General features: G+C 53.7%; 2 protein-coding genes across 2 annotated transcripts in view; both read right to left on the reverse strand.

Annotated features, from left to right (window-relative positions):
• Nucleotides 1–4524: 4524 nt before the first annotated feature.
• Nucleotides 4525–13264, reverse strand: SLC29A3 (solute carrier family 29 member 3; the record flags this gene model as incomplete). The annotated part of the gene is made up of 6 exons (XM_080347705.1): nt 4525–5194; nt 5842–6004; nt 7309–7535; nt 8284–8366; nt 11705–11953; nt 13205–13264. The coding sequence occupies 6 exons, from the start codon at nt 13262–13264 to the stop codon at nt 4525–4527; spliced, it is 1452 nt and encodes a 483-aa protein (XP_080203831.1).
• Nucleotides 13265–17258: 3994 nt separating this feature from the next.
• UNC5B (unc-5 netrin receptor B) overlaps nt 17259–17932 on the reverse strand; it is a gene marked incomplete at both ends in the record, with an annotated part of 49728 nt that continues 49054 nt past the window's right edge. The window contains one exon of the mRNA XM_080347930.1: nt 17259–17424. Within this exon, the coding sequence (XP_080204056.1) occupies nt 17259–17424 (166 nt within the window). The remainder of the gene's footprint in view (nt 17425–17932) is intronic.

The raw sequence follows: 17932 nt of genomic DNA on the forward strand, positions 1-17932 counted from the left end.
GGAGAAGTGCCCCCCAAAGCCCTGGGGGTGGCTTCAGCCCCACGTGCACAAGCACATGAGACGAGGAGAAAAAGGGCCGAGAGCTACAATACCTTGAATCGGGTCTTTCCTGTGGCTGTGGAGGGGGAGGTGGCAGCGTTTTGGAGGGACAGAGGTCAGAGAGCATCACCTCGTCTGTTGCGGGGTGACGACTCTCTGCAGGCTGCCCGTGGGGTGGTGCAAACAGGGAACCCACCGGCCATACAAATTAAGCTGTAATTAAGGACGAGGTCACACACACACTGCACCCTGGGGACCGTCAGAGCTCGTTAGCAGCTTTGTCACGATGCCGGGGCCCGGCAGGAATGGAGATGCGCAGGGATGCTCTGTGCTGCCGGGTACCACCACCCTTGCAGCCCCTGCTCCCATAGTCGAGCCACCAAAGGCAATCCCACTTCAGCTCTCTGGGCTTTTGACCCTCAATGCACCCTGGCAAAACACCGAAAGGATGAGTCCTGCTCCAAAACACAGACTACGGAGCAGTGGAGAGGCAGCAGAGTTTCTTTCTGGTCACCACCACGGCAATGCTGAAGGATAATGAGGTTGTTTCAAAGATGCTCCCACCTCTCAAAGGGTAATAATGCCGTGCCAAAGCCTCAGCAATGCAAAGGCTGGTCTCACAGATGGAGACGTGGCGCACTCCACCGAGTGGGGACATGCTAGACAAGGCTTTGGGGATCAGAAAGAAAGAGGGACAGTCACTTAAGACTGGTGGGAGACGAGCATCGCTCCATAGCTAAAGTTGCCTTTCCTCCTGGAGCACGTCGTTTTGCTTTAAAACCCAGAACACCTACACTTAGACGCTTCAGCTCCAAAGCAGGGAGGAGTAGCTGGCACCATTAAGCCAAGACAGAGGACACAAAAAGGTCGGGCATGGGCTCAGTCAGCCTCCTTTGAGCAGAAGCTGCAGCAGATGTGTCTCCTCTGCCTTCCGCCCTTTCATCCAGCGTCCTCCCGCTCCAGGAACTTGCTGCTCTTGCTTTGCCAGTTCGCAGCTTGTTTTCCCCTCGGCCAGCTGGATTTAACACCAAAGGCTGCTGGAGAAGCCAGCGCGGGGCAGGAGCAGCGACCCCGCAGCGCTGGGGACCGCAGGGGCTCCCCGTCCTCCGGGTCGTGCTGCCAGCGATGGGCAAACCGAGCAGGGATTCGTGCCCATCTTTGATTTAATCTCACATGGTGGGCTCACCCTCATGAATGCTGCAGGTGCCTGCATCGCTCGTCTTCTGCCCGCGGGCGAGAGGCGGCCAAGCCCTGCAGAGAGCACACGGTCCTCCCCCACCAGGCAGCCCACAGCTCACTTCCCTTGGCTGAAAGATGGTGGAAACATTTATAACCCTGCTGGTGTGGCTTAAACAGCACAGGGGACAGTGTTAATTAAAGAGATAAAATCTGACAACGCTGTTTTGGACAAGCAAGGCAGATCCACGGGCCCAGCTGAGCTCCCAGCCCTGCCCATACCCCGGATCTTCCTCCAGACCTCGGGTGCCCTGGGTCCCAAACGAAGACCCAAGGAGCAGGTCCCTCCTGTAGAGCCCTTTGAGATCTGCAGAAGTGCGATTTCATGGCTAGATAACACGCAGCAGGTTTTGACCCCCGCAGTATTTCTGCCGGCTGTTCCCGCTCGATGCTGGTGTAAAGCAGGGAGGGCACATCGTTCCCGAACTGGCAGCTGGGGTGGATGCGGCATTCCTTACCGAAAATACACTGTTTAAAACCACCAGGAAACCAACTGTGGGTGCATTTCAACAAACACCGCTGAAATCCAGCTCCGCGGGGCAGACAGCATCCTTCCCTCCGCTGTGCAGCCACTGCTTCCCTGGTCATTCTGCATTTTATTAGCGCGAGCTCATGACCATGGCCTTACACTGAGCATCAGATGCGACTTCAGCCAGGCGGGATATGGCAGTAACCACTTCCCTGCTGTTATATGCAACACCCTATAAATCACCCGTCCCCTTTTGCCGGGGGATCACCCACACGCTCACAGCTCGGGCTGCCTGTCCTGCATCCATCCTCGCACCACGATGCTCCCACCAGCAGTTCCTTTTTAACACTCAGACCTGATTCTCACCCCCTTTGAACCCGTATTGGTTTTTCCCCTGATTCCTCTAACTTCCCTTAACTGAACACCATGGAAGACAAAGGATGGATTCCCTTCTCGCCTGCTTCCCCTGCAGCCGCAGCAAGCACACTCCCCACACCTACCTGCGGGTCATTTGGAGAGATTAAATCAGAACCATCATGTTCTCAAGGCAGCTCTCCGGGAACTCCTTCACCAGCCCTTGGTGATTTCACAGTCTGAGCTGGGAGGGATGGACGACCAGAGGAAAAACGCAAACTAAAAGAGCACGTTTCAGTGAGTCTCCAAGAGGAACGACTCCGGACACCAGCAGTTGCACAGTATAAAGAAAACTTTATTAGCAGCTGCACTGGATAATTAATTCTATCCCAAGAGATATTTGGTCTGTATCATGATGGAGACAATCAGTAGAGGTGCGAAACACAAGCAGAATCTCATCATACCTGGGACCCAGGGAAAACGCATTGCCAAAACGAGGTGGGCTTGGGTTTTTCAGCCAGGACCAACATCACCCTAAAGCAACGCGGAGGTGATGGGAGCACTTACGCCCTGCCCTCAGCCCATGGGCTGCCCTTCGAGCTGAGATGGACCTTCCTTGGGTCTTGTTGGCCAAAGCAGCCTCTGGCCAAGCATCAACCTGGCCAAAGAGACAGGACGAAGAGCCCATGTGTGACGAGTCACCTGCCGCGAAGCTGCTCCCCTGCAGCGCACGCCCTGCAAGCTCTCCGCTCGCGTCTGGATCCTATGTTTAAACAGAAACCACCCGTAAAGCAAAACCACGCGTGTCTTTGCCAATGAGCCCAAACTAAACACTGGAAAGGATTTCTATAAAAAACTGATGCCACCGAGCCTACATATCACCCCATGGCAACAAACACTGTCAGTCCTGCTGTTCTCCCAGCAAAGCCAGGGCAGCCCCGGCTCAAGCAGAAGATGCTGAGAGAGCGTCCAGTAACAACCCAGTCTTAACAGAACTATTTGCCTTAGAGAGCATCCCTGGGGCACCAGCTGTGACGCCACGTTCTCTCCTTAAATCCTCGCTTACCAGTTCACCTCTCCTAGACCAGAAATCCACCCAATTTCAGTAACTAAACGCAATAATTGTATTTTGCCCAGGCTGCATCGGTATGTGAAGTTTAAGTGACTTGAAAGGCTGGTCTCTTTTGGGTGGCCCATCGTTTTGGGTGTCACAGTAGCCTGCCACTCTGAAAGCATCTGGAGACCATATGCCGCCTGTCTACTTCAATTAATCAGCTTTGTGCCATTAACATCACACCAGAGCCTCCCTGATAGCTCTCCCTGGCTTTTACAGACCTTTCTATACCTTAAAAACCTTTGGTTAGGACCACTTAGTGTTTTATTTTCCTTGGAATTCAGCTGCAGGCATGTAGCTCCGTGTCCACAGCTGCCACACCGTGGTCACAGCAAGAGAAATGGTCTCAGCACCGTTCTAGGGGCTGGATGATCCCTCATTCAACCTGGAAAAGTTAAAGCAAGCTTGCTTAAAGCTGCTCTGGGGCTTAAATCCCTTATAGCTCAACTACACCATCACAACTTGATGAATCTTGATGAAACTCGATCCCCCTGAGGCTGCTGAAACGCCGCAGGGCTGAACTCCTAACAACGAGGCACAAAACCCCAAAGTGAGCTCAAAAGCACCATTTTCAGTTGAAAAGCGGTGTGGTGGCACCACACGTCACCCCTGTCCCCTGGCACTGGGGGGAGGGACAGATGTCCCTGTGCCCCCAATGCTTCCCTGAGCGAACTGGGGACAGTGAGGCTTTTTTGGTCCCTTTGCTCCAGTCGACCTGGGGAGTGATGAGGGTCCCGTGGGACCCCCCAGGAACAGGGAACACCCTGTACGGGGATACAGCGGAAGGTCTGGCGAGGAGGTTGGTTAAGTGTAAATACGCTCAAGTGACTTGCACCCGTCTGTAGAAAAAACCGCATAATCACACTAATTGGTTTACACACCTTTTGTGCTTGATGAGCAGAACCTCTGCGTTAGATAACACAGGCCTATGAGAAACCTTATCGCTATGGCTGAGATTCCTGCTTTGCTGTGAGAAAGAGCGGGAGGCTGCGCCTGCCTGAAGCCTGGAAACACAGGTGATATTCCAGCAGGGCTGAACTGAGCAGCGCCCGCGTCCCCGCCGGTGTCACCTCTGCTGGGAGCTCCGGTGCAACTTTGGAGACCCCCCGGGAGAGAGGGAACTGAAATAAACGTGCTCTTTGCAATGCGTTCCTGGCCTCTGGCTCCTTCCTCGCCCCCTCCCAGAGGGACTTTCCACTTGGATGCAACCTCCCCGCCCACCAAGTCAGGCAGGCTGCCCCAAAACCACGGGAAAAACCCCTAAATACCCAATAGCAGCACCACAAACAGGGCATCTTCCCTGCCTGCTGCTCTACATGAGGTGGACAACGAGCACGGCACAGGCAGAGCCCACTGCCAGCCCCAGCACAACATAGAACGTCATCACCACCCCCGCCGCCTCGGCCAGCTCTTTCGGCACGATTTTGGGACCGTACATGATGACCAGTGTCCCCAGGTAGCCGTTGCTCAGCCCCAGCAGCGCCGTGAAGACCACCGGGTAGACATCTCGGTTGAAGACCACCATCTGGATGTGAGCCCGGGGCTGGTAGTTGCTGAGGATGAAGAGAGGGAGGAAGATGGTCCTGAGGAGGACGAGGACGGGCAGCAGCTTGCTCCTGGGGCCAGGCACCTGGATCCAGGCGGTGATCTGCCTCCCGCACCAGTCAGCAAAGTTGTACAGGAGGAAGCTGGTGAGCGGAACAAAGTACTTGGTGCTCCACGGGCTTCCTGAGGACTTGCTGACCGACTCTATGTTGGAGGAGAGAGAAGGGAAGACGATGATGGAGATGAAGAAGATGTAGAAGAGGCAGAAGCCGAGGAGCGCAGTCTTCTGCAGGATGGGGCGGAGCGGGGGGATGCGGGTGTTTTTGGCGGGGAAGGAGGTGTTTGTGGTGCCTCCTGGCTCTGCCTCGGCCGCTGCGGAGCTGCCGGGCTGCAGGGTGGTCTGAGCCGGGCTCTCCTTCACGCTGCTCATGTAATACCTGCAAAAACAGAAAGACCGAGGTTAGTAACCCAGTGTTGGTGGGGAAAGCACAAACGGATTTGGAAAGAGAGAAGGAGAGAAGCTGGCAATGCAGGGACGTCCACTGGACCCAGCAGGCCCATCACACCCCCATCTCCCACCTCACACAAAGAGCTGAGACCCACCATTCCTCCCTTCTCCATGGCAGGGGTCCGTTTTGCACCCTCAGTGGGTCACAGAGACCTCGTGCATGCAGACATCTGGGGGGGGCACATGGTTTTGGGGGTTGCAAGCACCAACAAGACCAATGGGTCATGCACATCCACGCACGACGTTGCAGATACGGATGCCCCGTGGGGACCCACGTGCCTGGCTGCTTCCAGATGCCGACTCTCCGCTGACCCCGCGCATTTTGGAAGCCCCGGTGTCAGCACCTGCTCTTCCCCTGGGGCGGCTTTGCCAGAAGCTCGTGGGCGCCCAGTTTCAGTCTGTGGTTTCGGCCAAATGGGGAAGCGCGGCTGACGGCGTGGTGCCGGAGCGTGGGGGGCGCAGGGGGGCGACAGGGAAGGGACCAGCACAACAAGCACCTTTGGGTCCCCCCAGCAACCTCACTGGGCACGGACAGCAGCAAACCCTCCCAGCCCACAGGATGCCCGCGGTGCACACCTGGAGTACTCCAGCCTGGGGAGGAGCAGGTACACCATGATGCAGATGACGATGAAGATGTCGGCGGTGAGGAAGTAAGCCAGGGCGCTGTCCGTAACATCGGCTGCCGCTGCCAGGTCTATCATGGAGGCGATGGCGCTGATCGTGCCACCCATGGCCTGACCTGCGTGGAGAAGCAGAGAGCCGGGACATGGACGTGGCGACCCACCACAGCTCCAGTGAGAAGGATTTCGATGCAGGGGAGGAACCCAGAAACAGCAGCATCTTCTTATTAACCTGTCCTGGCATGCACAAACTCGCCCTGAGGACACGGTTCGCCCCCCGCCCCACACACCGGTCCCCAAACCTGGCTCAGGGTGCAGCTGCATACATAGAATTGTAGAATCACACATTTTGGTTGGAAGAGACCCTCAAGAGCATTGAGTCCAACCATTAACGCAACACTGGCACTAAACCATGTCCCTAAGAACCTCATCTCTACGTCTTTTAAACCCCTCCAGGGATGGTGACAACCCTTTCCGTAAATAAATTCTTCCTAATATCCAATCTGAACATCTCCTGGCACAACACGAGGTCATTTCCTCTCAGGCTATCGCTTGCACAGGCCACCTCATCTCCATTTGCACACCTGGCTACAGCACAGCCATTTGTTGTAGCCCCACAGCCCAGGTCCCATCCTGCATCCCCCTCCAGCACAGCGCTGCACAAGGGTTGGGATGGGACCCGACCCACTGGGCTTGCATGTGCAGAGTCCTGCAGAGAAGCTCTAAACCCTGCCCAAAGCCTAAACCTGGGCTTTCCACCCACACACATATAACTGCCTCTCTTCTGCACCCCCCAGGTGGGAACCCCGGCCACCAACAACAGGGGTGGCATCTCGGGGATGCAGCAATTTCCCCCATCAGGCTGAACTCATTAAAACGCTCCTATCTCAGCTCCGGGGAAAATTCCTCTGTCTTGCCTTTTTTTCCCCTTCCCGTCATGGTTTGTCAGCTGTTCCACAGCACATTTGTAACATCCTCAGTCCCCCAGGGAGCTCATCACTCATGGCTCCCACCGTGCCCTTCATCACTCATGGAAATGCTGCACAGAAAGGAGGAGACAACGTGAAGTTCGAGGTTTCTCCAGCTGCAAACAGAGGAGCTCAGGGAGGTGAGCTCTCCATGCATCAGGAACAAGGTGAAGCCACCAGGCTGGCTGGAGCTGCTCCGCAGGTGAAGGACCACTGACCTCACCTCTGTGAGCCCGCAGCATTTTGCTTTATGGGTATTTATTTACAGAAACCAGAGTGCCGGCTCATGTGACCGAGCATGTTTCTCCTCCAACTTCCCTTCCTCTTTAAGACAAAGTTAAGTTTCTAAAATAAACCCCATGTGACAAAACACCAGCTGCAAGAGGGAGAGAAAACCAACCACCCCAACCACCGAGAACCCAAGAGCACGATCCCGCCGGGCCGGGGACACCCACCCGAGTTCAGCGCCTGCAGGTTCTTCATGGGGAAGAGGCTGCTGAGGCCGAAGATGCTGCTGGTGAAGACGGTCGAGGCGCTGCTGACCACGGCCACGCAGGCCATGGTGAGGGCAAAGAAAGCGGTGGTCCAGGCTGACGTGTCCACCTTCACCAGCACCGTGATCACCAGGAACACGGCCAGCATGACAAAGAGGGAGGACAGGATGCGGACGCTGGCGGGCACCCTGGGGACAAGAGGGACGAGAGGCTCCTGCCTTTAAAACTGCAACACGGAGGCGCGATGCAGAGGACTCCTCTGCTGCCAGAAGGGTCAAAGAACATAAAGAAAGGTGTGGGGAGATAAGGAATAACAACTCGTGATTTTTCTCGGAAGCCTTTAGATGTCACCTCTGCGATTTCCACTTTTGCCATCGGTCTCTAAACACCTTCAATGCCCATTTCTTGCAGAAAGCAGGAGCCACCCCCACGGCCGGAGCAGCGCACAGCAGCAGCCACACAGCCGGCCTGGGAAAGCGGGAGAAGGCAATCCCAGGCGCGTCACTACAAGATAATTCGTAGTCTGAGCTCGGAGGTTGCTTAATACCCATCCAGGAGACCAGACAAGGGCATGAGGGAGCCAGACCAGCCGCTCAGATCTCGAGATTAAGCTCACAAACGCATTTCTCTTCGCCCGCAAACATGCAGGAGTTTGATCTGGGATAAGAAAGGGTCCAAACGAAAGGCTGTGGATATTTTAGACTTAAGTCAAGCTTGCAACAAGGCATGGATGGTCCTTTTCTTAAGCCAGCTCAACGGCTGTAGGACCAGTGGAAGGCGTTACTTCTACCTGGATAAGCCTGGCTCCTGTTGTCTGTTCCCCTGGTGAACAGCGGTGGCATTTTTAGGAGACAAGAGCCAGAGAAAGGCAAGGACAATGTGGGCAAAGCCGAGCAGACCCGTGGCTCAAGGGCTTTGGAATGGAGCAGCACTTACCTGTTGACAAGCAAGAAGTTTCCGACCAGGCACAGCAACGAGGGTACAGTCGAGGCAATGGAGACGTAACTCTCAAAGAAGTCCTGCCAGAAAACAAACAAACAAAAGCAGGTAGACGAGGAATACTACACGAATTCCAGGCCCTAACTATGGCATGATACAGCATATATGGGGAGTTATAACGTAGCTGTGCACCTCGTTCTGTCGTAGCACGTGTTGCAAAGCTGCTCAGGACAACAGGCGGCAATGGGCCTGGGGCTTTTCATCCTGCAGCAGCCCTGGGATACTTCAGGAAATTAGGGATGTAACAAATTCAGAAGCAAAACTGGTGAAGGAAATACCTGCCCCAGTGCCACACTGGCCCCACAGACCAGCCCCCAAAATACAAGGTCTGAATTTCTCCTGCTGGCTCCAGCATCCTGGACAACCCCACTGAGCTTTTTATCCTGCTTGAGCTCCGTGAGAGCTGCTTTTTTAATGCACCAAGACACAAAAGCATTACTATTGTTAGCTCACTGCCCGGCAAGCCAGCGATGGCCCACAAACCTGGACATCCCTCTGCAGAGTGGCGGGGACATCATGGCTGAGAACGTGCTCGAGCAAAAGCAGCCGGAGCGGGGACGCACGGACACCATCCTCCCTCCCGGTCTCCCTCTCCGCACGCACGAAACTCATCGAGAAACTACATTGAGCCTCGACACACATTCACTCCAGAGACTCATTTATCATCGGAGCAAGTCGGCTGCGGCACCAGTCAATACTCGCCCAGAGGTCAGGCTGGGCGCGCAGAAAGCAATAACCACAGCAGAGAGAGATTGCTCTGCCAAGATTGCGGCTCAACAGTTACACCTTCAATCCATTCCATGTATTGTGCTGTTAGAGCGCGTCTGCTCCATCTCCTCCCCTTGAGGTGCTTAATCCCCTGTTTTCTTTCTGCAGGAACCTCAGCCAGCAGCGAGGATGATGCTCCACGAGGATGATGCTCCATGAGGATGACCCACATCTCAACCCCCATGGTGCTGGCCTTTCATGTCCCGTAGTCACCGAGCTACAGAGACGGGTTGTGTCCCATTCAAGAAGGCGCTTGGCACGTTTTCTCTGCACGTTTATTCTTTTTGCAGCTTTGCATCGTAGTCTTTTAATCAGTTTACGAGCACGTCTGTTTATCCTTTCCTATCAGCTTTACTGTAAGCAATGGGAAGTCGAATAATCGCTCCTAGAGGGTCCATATAGACAGGAACGTAAATGCCCACATTTAGCATCTGCTTGGTGAGGCAGGAGGCCCAAGGCTCTATGGCCACGCGATGAATTATAGGAGAAAAGACAAAGCAAGATGCAAAGCTGGCTGCTAAAACAAAGGCTTATTTATCAACCTACTTAAAACAAACCCCCAAACCAACCCAGGGATGTTTAATATACTTGTAAGTTAAGTTTGCTTTTCTATTAGGGGAGAAATAGACTTTAAGATGCTCTACCAAGGGGATGTGCATCCACACTTAGAGAAGTCCAGCGCCCTTGGGAAACGTTCATTCATCTCAGCGAACATTAGAATGCTTTTTAATTTAATCTATGTCTGGAACCATGAAAAATACCAAGCTACATACCCCCCAGGTGTTAATCCAGTTTAGACAGTAACTCTTCTCCCTTGTGGGCATTCCCACCCATCACAGAGATGCTTTCAGAGCAAATTTTTGGTTATGCAAGGTATACCGAGATCCTCTACCTGCCTGCTGAGCCCCCTGAGCGGACAGCTCATCCCCGCTGGGCATCGCTGGCTTGCAAGCTCCCCATCACTGACATGGGTTCAGAGGAGGAACGTAAAGGACTGTCACACCTTGTCTAATGCGAATGATAATCCTCAAAGCAACCCTGACATCTTCCTCCGGGCCCAAAGCCACCTTCCTCCCACCTCCGCCTCCCGCAGGGGAAGGTGTCACCCTGTGCCATGGAGCCGAGGCACATAATGGAGATGTGTGACCCTACATTAACTGCAGTGTCTCCAAACACACTGCCGTGATGCGCACTGGATACTCAGAACCTTAAAAAAACCCCACAAATCATCAAAAAACCAAACAAAACATCGTGGTGGTAAGTTAGTCAGCAGCGCTGGCCGGAGTTGCCAAGATGGTTTTTGCAAAGTAGTTTTTGTTCTTCTCTAACCCAACTCAGCGACTGGACTGGGCTGGAATTTCAAGAATTGCCATGAATAAGCCTGACCTAGAAGCCATGAGGGGACGCAGGGTACGTGGAGGGCATCGTGCCATATGGTGGCAGAGCACCCTCCATCCCCTCCTTGAGCACCCTGAGTCAGTTTGTGGTCTTTGGGCACCACGGGGGCTTCGCTTCCATCAGTTTAGTCCACTCGGTGTTTCCATTTACAACCAGCACCGCTGGTGACACTCTGCTTCCTTCCCAGCAAAAACGCAGCCAGATTAACCACAGCACAACTCAGGCAGCTGTGGATGCCACAGCGGTGCGACCAAACACAGGGAAAACGTGGGCGGCACACCTGGCTCTGTGTTTATATAAAATGAAATGTGGCCAAACCACCTGAACAGGCTCGGCAACAGGAGGAGGACAGGACACAGCACCATCATGCCAACCAGTTTTCCAGCCACAAAGAAGCGGCATCGCTTCGTCAGGGGGCACGGGGAAAGAATCCTGCCGCGGCAGGAGGAGCAATGCTTTTGGGGAGCAAACGAGAAGCCGTCAAGCCTGCCACCCCAAGGCCAGCTCATCAATCGCCCCATGACAAGCTCTGCGTCCCATATGCCAAAAGCCAGATGTTCATCGCTGTAAGGAGACACGCCGGTCACACTTGCCAGATTTTGAAGGAAAAGCAATAAAGCATCCAGATGGGGAAAACGAGCTGATTGCAAGCCACACGCGCTCCAGGGCTGGTGCTCCTGCAAAGCCCCGCAAATAGAGGTGCGAGGGAGAAAACGCCTAAAACGCGTTTGATGCCTCACCACGAAGCCAGAAGTTCAGGGCAATTCCTCTCCCAGCCCGCAGGGAGTCGTAGGCAGGTCTGGCTGGGAAAACACGGAGCATCACGGTGCTCTGGGGTTCACTGAGCATGAAGGACAAAGAATAACAACAAGCCACCCACTAAGAGATTTTCACTTCGCACTGTGGAAACTGCCCAGCGAAAGGCAGCCTCGCTTATAGGGCGGATTAAGCCAAATTTTTTAAACGCACCTTAAACCTTCACGCTTCAACTACAGGTAAAAGTGCTACGCCTTTTAGTTTTGAACATCTTTCTTGCAGATGTTTATGCTTCCCAAATGAACGTTCACCCCTGGTTTGCAGCGGGCAAAACCCCACAAGACCTTCACTCACCTTCAGAGGAAACGGAGGGGAAAAAGAGCAAATAAGGATGGAAAGCAGCCACCTTTTCCTGCCTTGAAACGAGCACGCTCACCTGCAGGTCAGACGCTCCCTGTCCGGCCGGCCCCGAGCAGTTTTGCAGCTTGTACATCCAGTAGTGCTTTGCCGTGATGAAAAAATTCCAGGGCAGCAGGGACCCGATGCCGAGGAGGAAAAATATAAGGTAGGCCCCATGTAAGTGGTCGTTTGGCTTCGGATGGTTGTACCTGTTCCCCAAGGGCTCCGCGATGAGGGGCTCCTCGTCCGGAGAGCTGCTGGCTGGGCGCTGCATGGCGCTGGCACGCTGCAACAAACAACCGGCCATAAAGATACTATCACCAGTGTTGCAAACTGTTGTTTGCAAGATGCCGTGTGCGGGTTCCTCCTTCTTTGCCCCACGGTCTTCCAGCAAACGCTGGATGAGCTGAAGCAGCTGGTTATGGGTCCCTTGAAAGACATGGGACCCAAGCTTGCACCCATAGTTAGTAATTAACCCAACCCCTTGGCCTTGCAGAAGTACGTATAAAATAATTAACCAGCTTGTAAACTAACGACACCATCAGGCTTTGCAGAGCGACCTGTAAACTAGCACAACGCCAGCAGGCTTTCCAAAATGACTTGTAAACTAATGCAACACCAACCAGGCTTGTAAACTACTGTAATATCATCGAGGCTTTGCCAAACGACCCATGGACTCGCGTGACATCATCGGGCCTTGGACAACGACTTGTAAACCAGCGCGACGCCAGCCGGCTCTGCCAAGCGAGCGCTACGTATCAACAAAACCGGGCTTTGCAAAAACGGCTCCTCGGCAACTCCAGCAGCGACCGGCTCGAGCGGCCCCGGAGGAAGAGCCGAGCGCGAAATGCCGGAAATGGCAGATTTGGCCAAAAAAAACCAATAGTACAACGTAAAGAGGGGGAAGCGCCGCATCCCTCCCTGCAGCCTCTCCCCATCCATCCTCCACTCCTCCCTCCAGCTCCGAACCCCCGAACCCCCCAACAAAACCACTTACAGGGCCGCCGGCTCCTTCCCCGCCGGGGTGGCCCCGCCCAGACCACGCCCAGGCCACGCCCAGGTCCCGGCCCCGCCCCGCTCCCCACCCCTTAGGCGGTGCTGAGCGGTGCGGTGCCGCCTCCGCGCCCGCCCCTGCCTTCTTGTTCCTCTTTCCCCCCTCCTTTATTCCCCACCACCCCCCTTTTAAAAATATAGCTACATAGATAGATATATGTGTATATATACATTTAATAGGAGTCATCAAAGCGTGGCGGCATTGTCCCCTCCTGAGGACGGGAGGGCTGGGAGCGGGGACCATCTTCTGGGTGTCAAGCTCATTTTCCCCGCGGGCCACAGCAGCCTCGCCGTTGCCTTCAAAGGGCCGGATGTAATTTTAGGATTGTATGAATATAACTACTCCTACCCCTGTTGTAGCGGATGAGGGACCCCTCCCCAGAGCTGGGACACAAGCTCCTCCTTTACTCACTTTGCTTCCTACATTAGGATGAATTTCACTGTAAATGTCACAACTTCATCCAAAGCACAATTTAACACTCACCTTTAGGGCACCGTGGGACCAGGAAGGAAACAATAAATCATTGGCCTCCATCTTCCCCATGGCCACTTTTTTCCCCTTTCTGCCACTTTTTGGCTCCTTGGCATAGGGGAAAATGAGACTGGTGAGGCCCCAGCTTTTCTGAACACCTTGCCAATTTTTTTCGCACCTGTGTTGGCAATTAGAGGAGTTTTACATTGTATGTTTCCTCTCGCCAGCTGTTTGCCTTTAGCCTTCCCCATCTCCAGTGTCTAAGGTAGTTATAACCACCCTCCATCTCTTTTTTTCCTCTGTTGCACATGTACCCAGCTTTTCTCCATCGGAGTAAAATAGTCTCCACTTTGCACATACAGCTGCCTGTGGGACAGACACAGACATGTCACCTCCCAGAGCAGCAGTTAACGCACAGCTGGCCACCACCCATCCCCAGCCTCTCCGAGGAAAGTGGATCAGATGGCCTTGGCCACCCAGATGTCAAAACACCCCAAGTCCTCTTTTGCAAGCAAAGCAGCAGAAGCATTCAACCGCCCTACCGGCAATGTGCTGAAATGGAAAGGCTCCCGAGGAGCACATGGGTTTCTCCTTGGGATTTTCATGTGCATTGACATGCCAGGCTGGGAAAGCACCCGAGGGGATGGCACAGCCTATCCGAGTCAGTAACCCATCAGCTCCAAGGGATTCGCTTGGTATTTGTGACCTGCTGCCACGTATCATGTCAAAAAACCCAGTGCTGGAGAAGAGCCTCGCGTCACATCAGCACAAGGGACCGTGACAGCCGAGCGGGGTAAACATGCTTCACCGAAGATGCGACAGCCCCTCCAGTCAATATTACCCACACTCGAGAGACTCAAAGCAGCACAGACCCCTGCACGGGCTCGGGAGGGATTTTTAGGGACGCTCCTGTGTGCAAAGTGGGGTTCAGGCTGCTTCCCCTCCCCTCTGACCCCAAATCCACAGCTGGCACTGGTTTGAAAGCGAGGAGGGGCAATGCAGCAAAGAGCATGTAAATAATGGTTAAGAGACTGAAATATGTTAGCCAGGATTTACAGAGCAGCTCCCTCACCCTCTGGTACCGCTGATTGCTGCACCGAGTGGTAAGTGAATTGTGAAATCCAGCAGGACTGACCCAAAAAGCCAAAGAGACCCTGATGTGGGCTGCTCTGGTGCTCCCGGGCATCCTGTCTCCAGCAGAATAAACCTGTCAACACTTAGCGATGGCCCAGGAGTCACTTTTGGACCTGTCACAGGGACCGAATTCAGTGTATCGGCTGCGGAAAAGGTTTGGGCCAGCTTTAGTTTAAGGGGAATTAGCAAGCTGGGTGTTTCAACAGGAGAACATCAGACGAAATCAGGCACCAGCTGGTCAAAGCTACCCACAAAATCTGGGCCCTGGCAAAGACGGGTTAGTGCAAAGCTGCCCAGTGAAAGCGACTTGAGAGACTGAGCTTAAAGGAATTCATATGCAAAGAAAAGTTATCAATTGTGAGGCTCAGCGTCCTACCTGGAGCTGGAAAGCACAGCTGGGAGGGTTTTGCATCTCATGTGATCGCCCACGCGAGTCCAGAACAAACCATAAATCAATCTCCAGAGCTCTCCTCCATCAGCGACTGACAGCAGCACCCTGCCCAAAGCAGGCTGGAGGGACGCTCGCGGGGACCCCGCACCCCTGCAGATGCCAAACCCAGCAGGAACTGCTGAGTGACGAACACGAGAGGAGAGAGCAGATCGCTTCTTTTTTAAATTGTTTTTTATTAGACTAGGAAATATAATTTATTGCATAAAAATTAATTTGTTACAATAGGAATGCTAAACTTTATTTACAGTCCTTTACAGAATAGACAGATGGGGTTTTAGAGGATGCCACCAGGCCCATCCCCTGGGCATATAAATATGGAAACAGATTGCGGACTAAGAGACAGACATCGCCTGAAAAAATGGGGAGAACCCCCCCCCAAACACGCACCTCAGCGGATCCAGGTGGTGAAAAGAAGGGGAATATGAAGGCGAATGGATGGGGACGGAGGCAGAAGCGCCCGCAGGCGGGACGGATGGAAGGACAGACAGGCACGCACGCCGGCACAGTGACCCGCGAACAGACACAGCGAGAGAGATTCAGACGCGACCCGAAAGAAGAGCATCTCGTCCCACGGTCGGCACCGCGGCACCGAGAACAGAGCCCTGTAAAACGCCAGCAGCCGCTTTGATACATCAGTTCTTCATTTTTTCCCAAATTTGCCTATTCCCTGCTCCGCCCCCCCAGCTCAGAGACAGGGCCTCAGAAATCGGATGCTCAAACGCAGCCTAAGGGATAGATAAAACTCTTCCTACATGACACAGCAGTCAACCCAGAAATCTTCCCACCTAACACACATGAAAAAAAGTCCCTTTTCTCCCACAGCCTTGAAAACCCAGCAAGAAATGCGTGCCGGAGACCCCAAAACACAACAGGGAATGGCTCTGCACTCTCGACCGCCGCCAAGAAGAACCAAACCCATGGCCAAGCAATACTGAAAGCTGCCCCCGAGCCGTCCTGCAAAGGCGACGCTGTCGCTCAGGGCACGGCTCCCTGAGCTCGCTCCGGTCCCCAGGATGCTGCGGGATGCGGGAGGATGCTGCCGGCACCCCGGGACACTGGTCCAGGGCTTCATGCTGCAGCCCAAAGCAGGACTCGCTCTCAGACCCTGCTCTTAAATACTTTCACAGACGGAGAACCCACAGCTTTGCAATGTCATCTAGTCTAATCCTGAGCTCACCATCCCATTCCTATTTTTTTTTTTAAACAGACAAATTTCTAAGATATAGCACTATTTCTATCTGCAGGCAATCTAAATTTCACCCTTCATTGAGACACCATATCTTTGTGAGGAACCTTGTTCCTACCTACCCCTTGATGACCTTCCGTTCATCCTACAACTTGTCCATCATTATAAAGAACTCTTATTACAGGTCAAAAAAAGGAGCTGCAATGAGAGGATGGAAACCCGATCACCACTTGCAATGCCGTCCCTCGCGTGAAAATGCTCAGCCTGGCTTGCAGCTTGGAGATACTGAGGTCTGAATTGCGGTTGAAATACCGCATCAAAGCTGGGCACAAACACATGGATCCAAGACCGACGTGGTCTGCAAGGGGCAGCATCCCATCCCATCCCAGCCTGCTCCCCCTGGACCCTCCACAAACCGCTCATCGCCTCCCTCTGAAATCTTTGGTTTGTACTGAAGTTATGTAAATGAAGGCATAGCCATCCTAAAAATCTCCCCCAAACGATGCCGGGGAAGAATTCAATTAAAAAACCCCAGACCTGGGCGTGCTCCCCACGCCGAGCCCTGAACGCAGCATCCTTCATCCCTCCTTGCGGGCGGAGGGGACCCCTTGCTCCGCCGGGCACCGCCGCCAAGGAAAGGGGTGTTTGAAGCACAAAGTCCTGGGGAGGGTCTCAGCTGGCCCTGGGCCAGGGGGGCGCAGCGGCACTTCACCCCCCGGACTCTCCTCGGGGGTCCCAGGACATGTAAACACGTTTTGCTCGACTCGGATCGCACGCTTCTCCCTACGAAAGAGCGTCCATTTAAATCTCTCTCTCTGCAACCCCGACCACAGCAACACTCTTGCTCTTGCACGCACAAAAAAAAAAGGTTTAGAAATCTGTCTTTTTTTTCTTTTTTCTTTTTTTAAAAAGGACTCATCCAAAGATCTGGATAATAAATTATTTGCGTTTCCTAAGAAACTTTTTTTTTTTCCTTTTTTTCTTTTTTTTTTTTCCTTTCTGATTTGCCGTATTAAGCTCTCTGAAGCTCTGGACAGAAGCCGCTCACCTAGATTGTACTCATCTCTTCAATGCAGAAATGCTATTAAAGGAAGAGGAGAACCGGAGAGGAACCCAAACCAAGGAGGAGAAGGAAAACCCCTGTCCCGACTCAAGAAGCCCTAATTCCTCCCCATGCCGCGAACACCACCAGCTGCCGCCCTGGGGACGGCCAGGAGGAAGAAGAGGAGGAAGAGGAATGCTGTGTAACACTTGAATTGCTTGGAGAAGTCGTCCTGGCCCGCCGGCGAGCGCCATCAGCAATCCCCCTCCGTGGCCATGACCACCAGCATCTCGCTCTTGCCCATCTCTTCTAAGGCACTGGCCAAGGTGTTGAGGTCGCCGTCGTCTTGGTGCTGGGCTTCCCATAAGTCCAGGAGCACCCCGGTGGGGCTGGCTTTGGTGGCAAAGTAGTTCAGATACCTGTGGAGGGGAAGCGGAGAGGAGGGCCGGGTTGGTGAGGTCCCTTCGGGGATGGGAGGGAGGGAGGATGCTGGAGCAAACGCCTTTGCAATGTGAACCCTGATGGAGACACCGTAACGCAAATGCCGAAGCCTTTGAGACATCGCCTTCAAGTTTTATATAGAGCTGGCATTCGTGCAAAAGCAGCGAGAGATAGGATGAGAGGAAATGGCCTCAAGTTGCACTACGGGAGGTTCGGATGGGGTATTTGGAACAATTTCTTCCCATAAAGGGCTGTGGGGCACTGGAACAGGCTGCCCAGGGCAGTGGTGGAGTCACCATCCCTGGAGGGGTTGAAAAGACACACAGAAGAGGTTCTTAGGTTCGGGGTTTAGTGCCAGTGTTGGGTTAATGGTTGGACTTGATGATCTTGAGGGTCTCTTCCAACCACAATGATTCTATGATAAGCAACGCAAGCTTTGTTTTGCTGAAATTACCCTCCCTTCCTTCAGTCCTCAGAAATGAGCCC

The sequence above is a fragment of the Nesoenas mayeri genome (genome assembly GCF_963082525.1).
Source record: "Nesoenas mayeri genome assembly, chromosome: 7".
Classification (NCBI taxonomy): Eukaryota; Metazoa; Chordata; class Aves; order Columbiformes; family Columbidae; genus Nesoenas; species Nesoenas mayeri.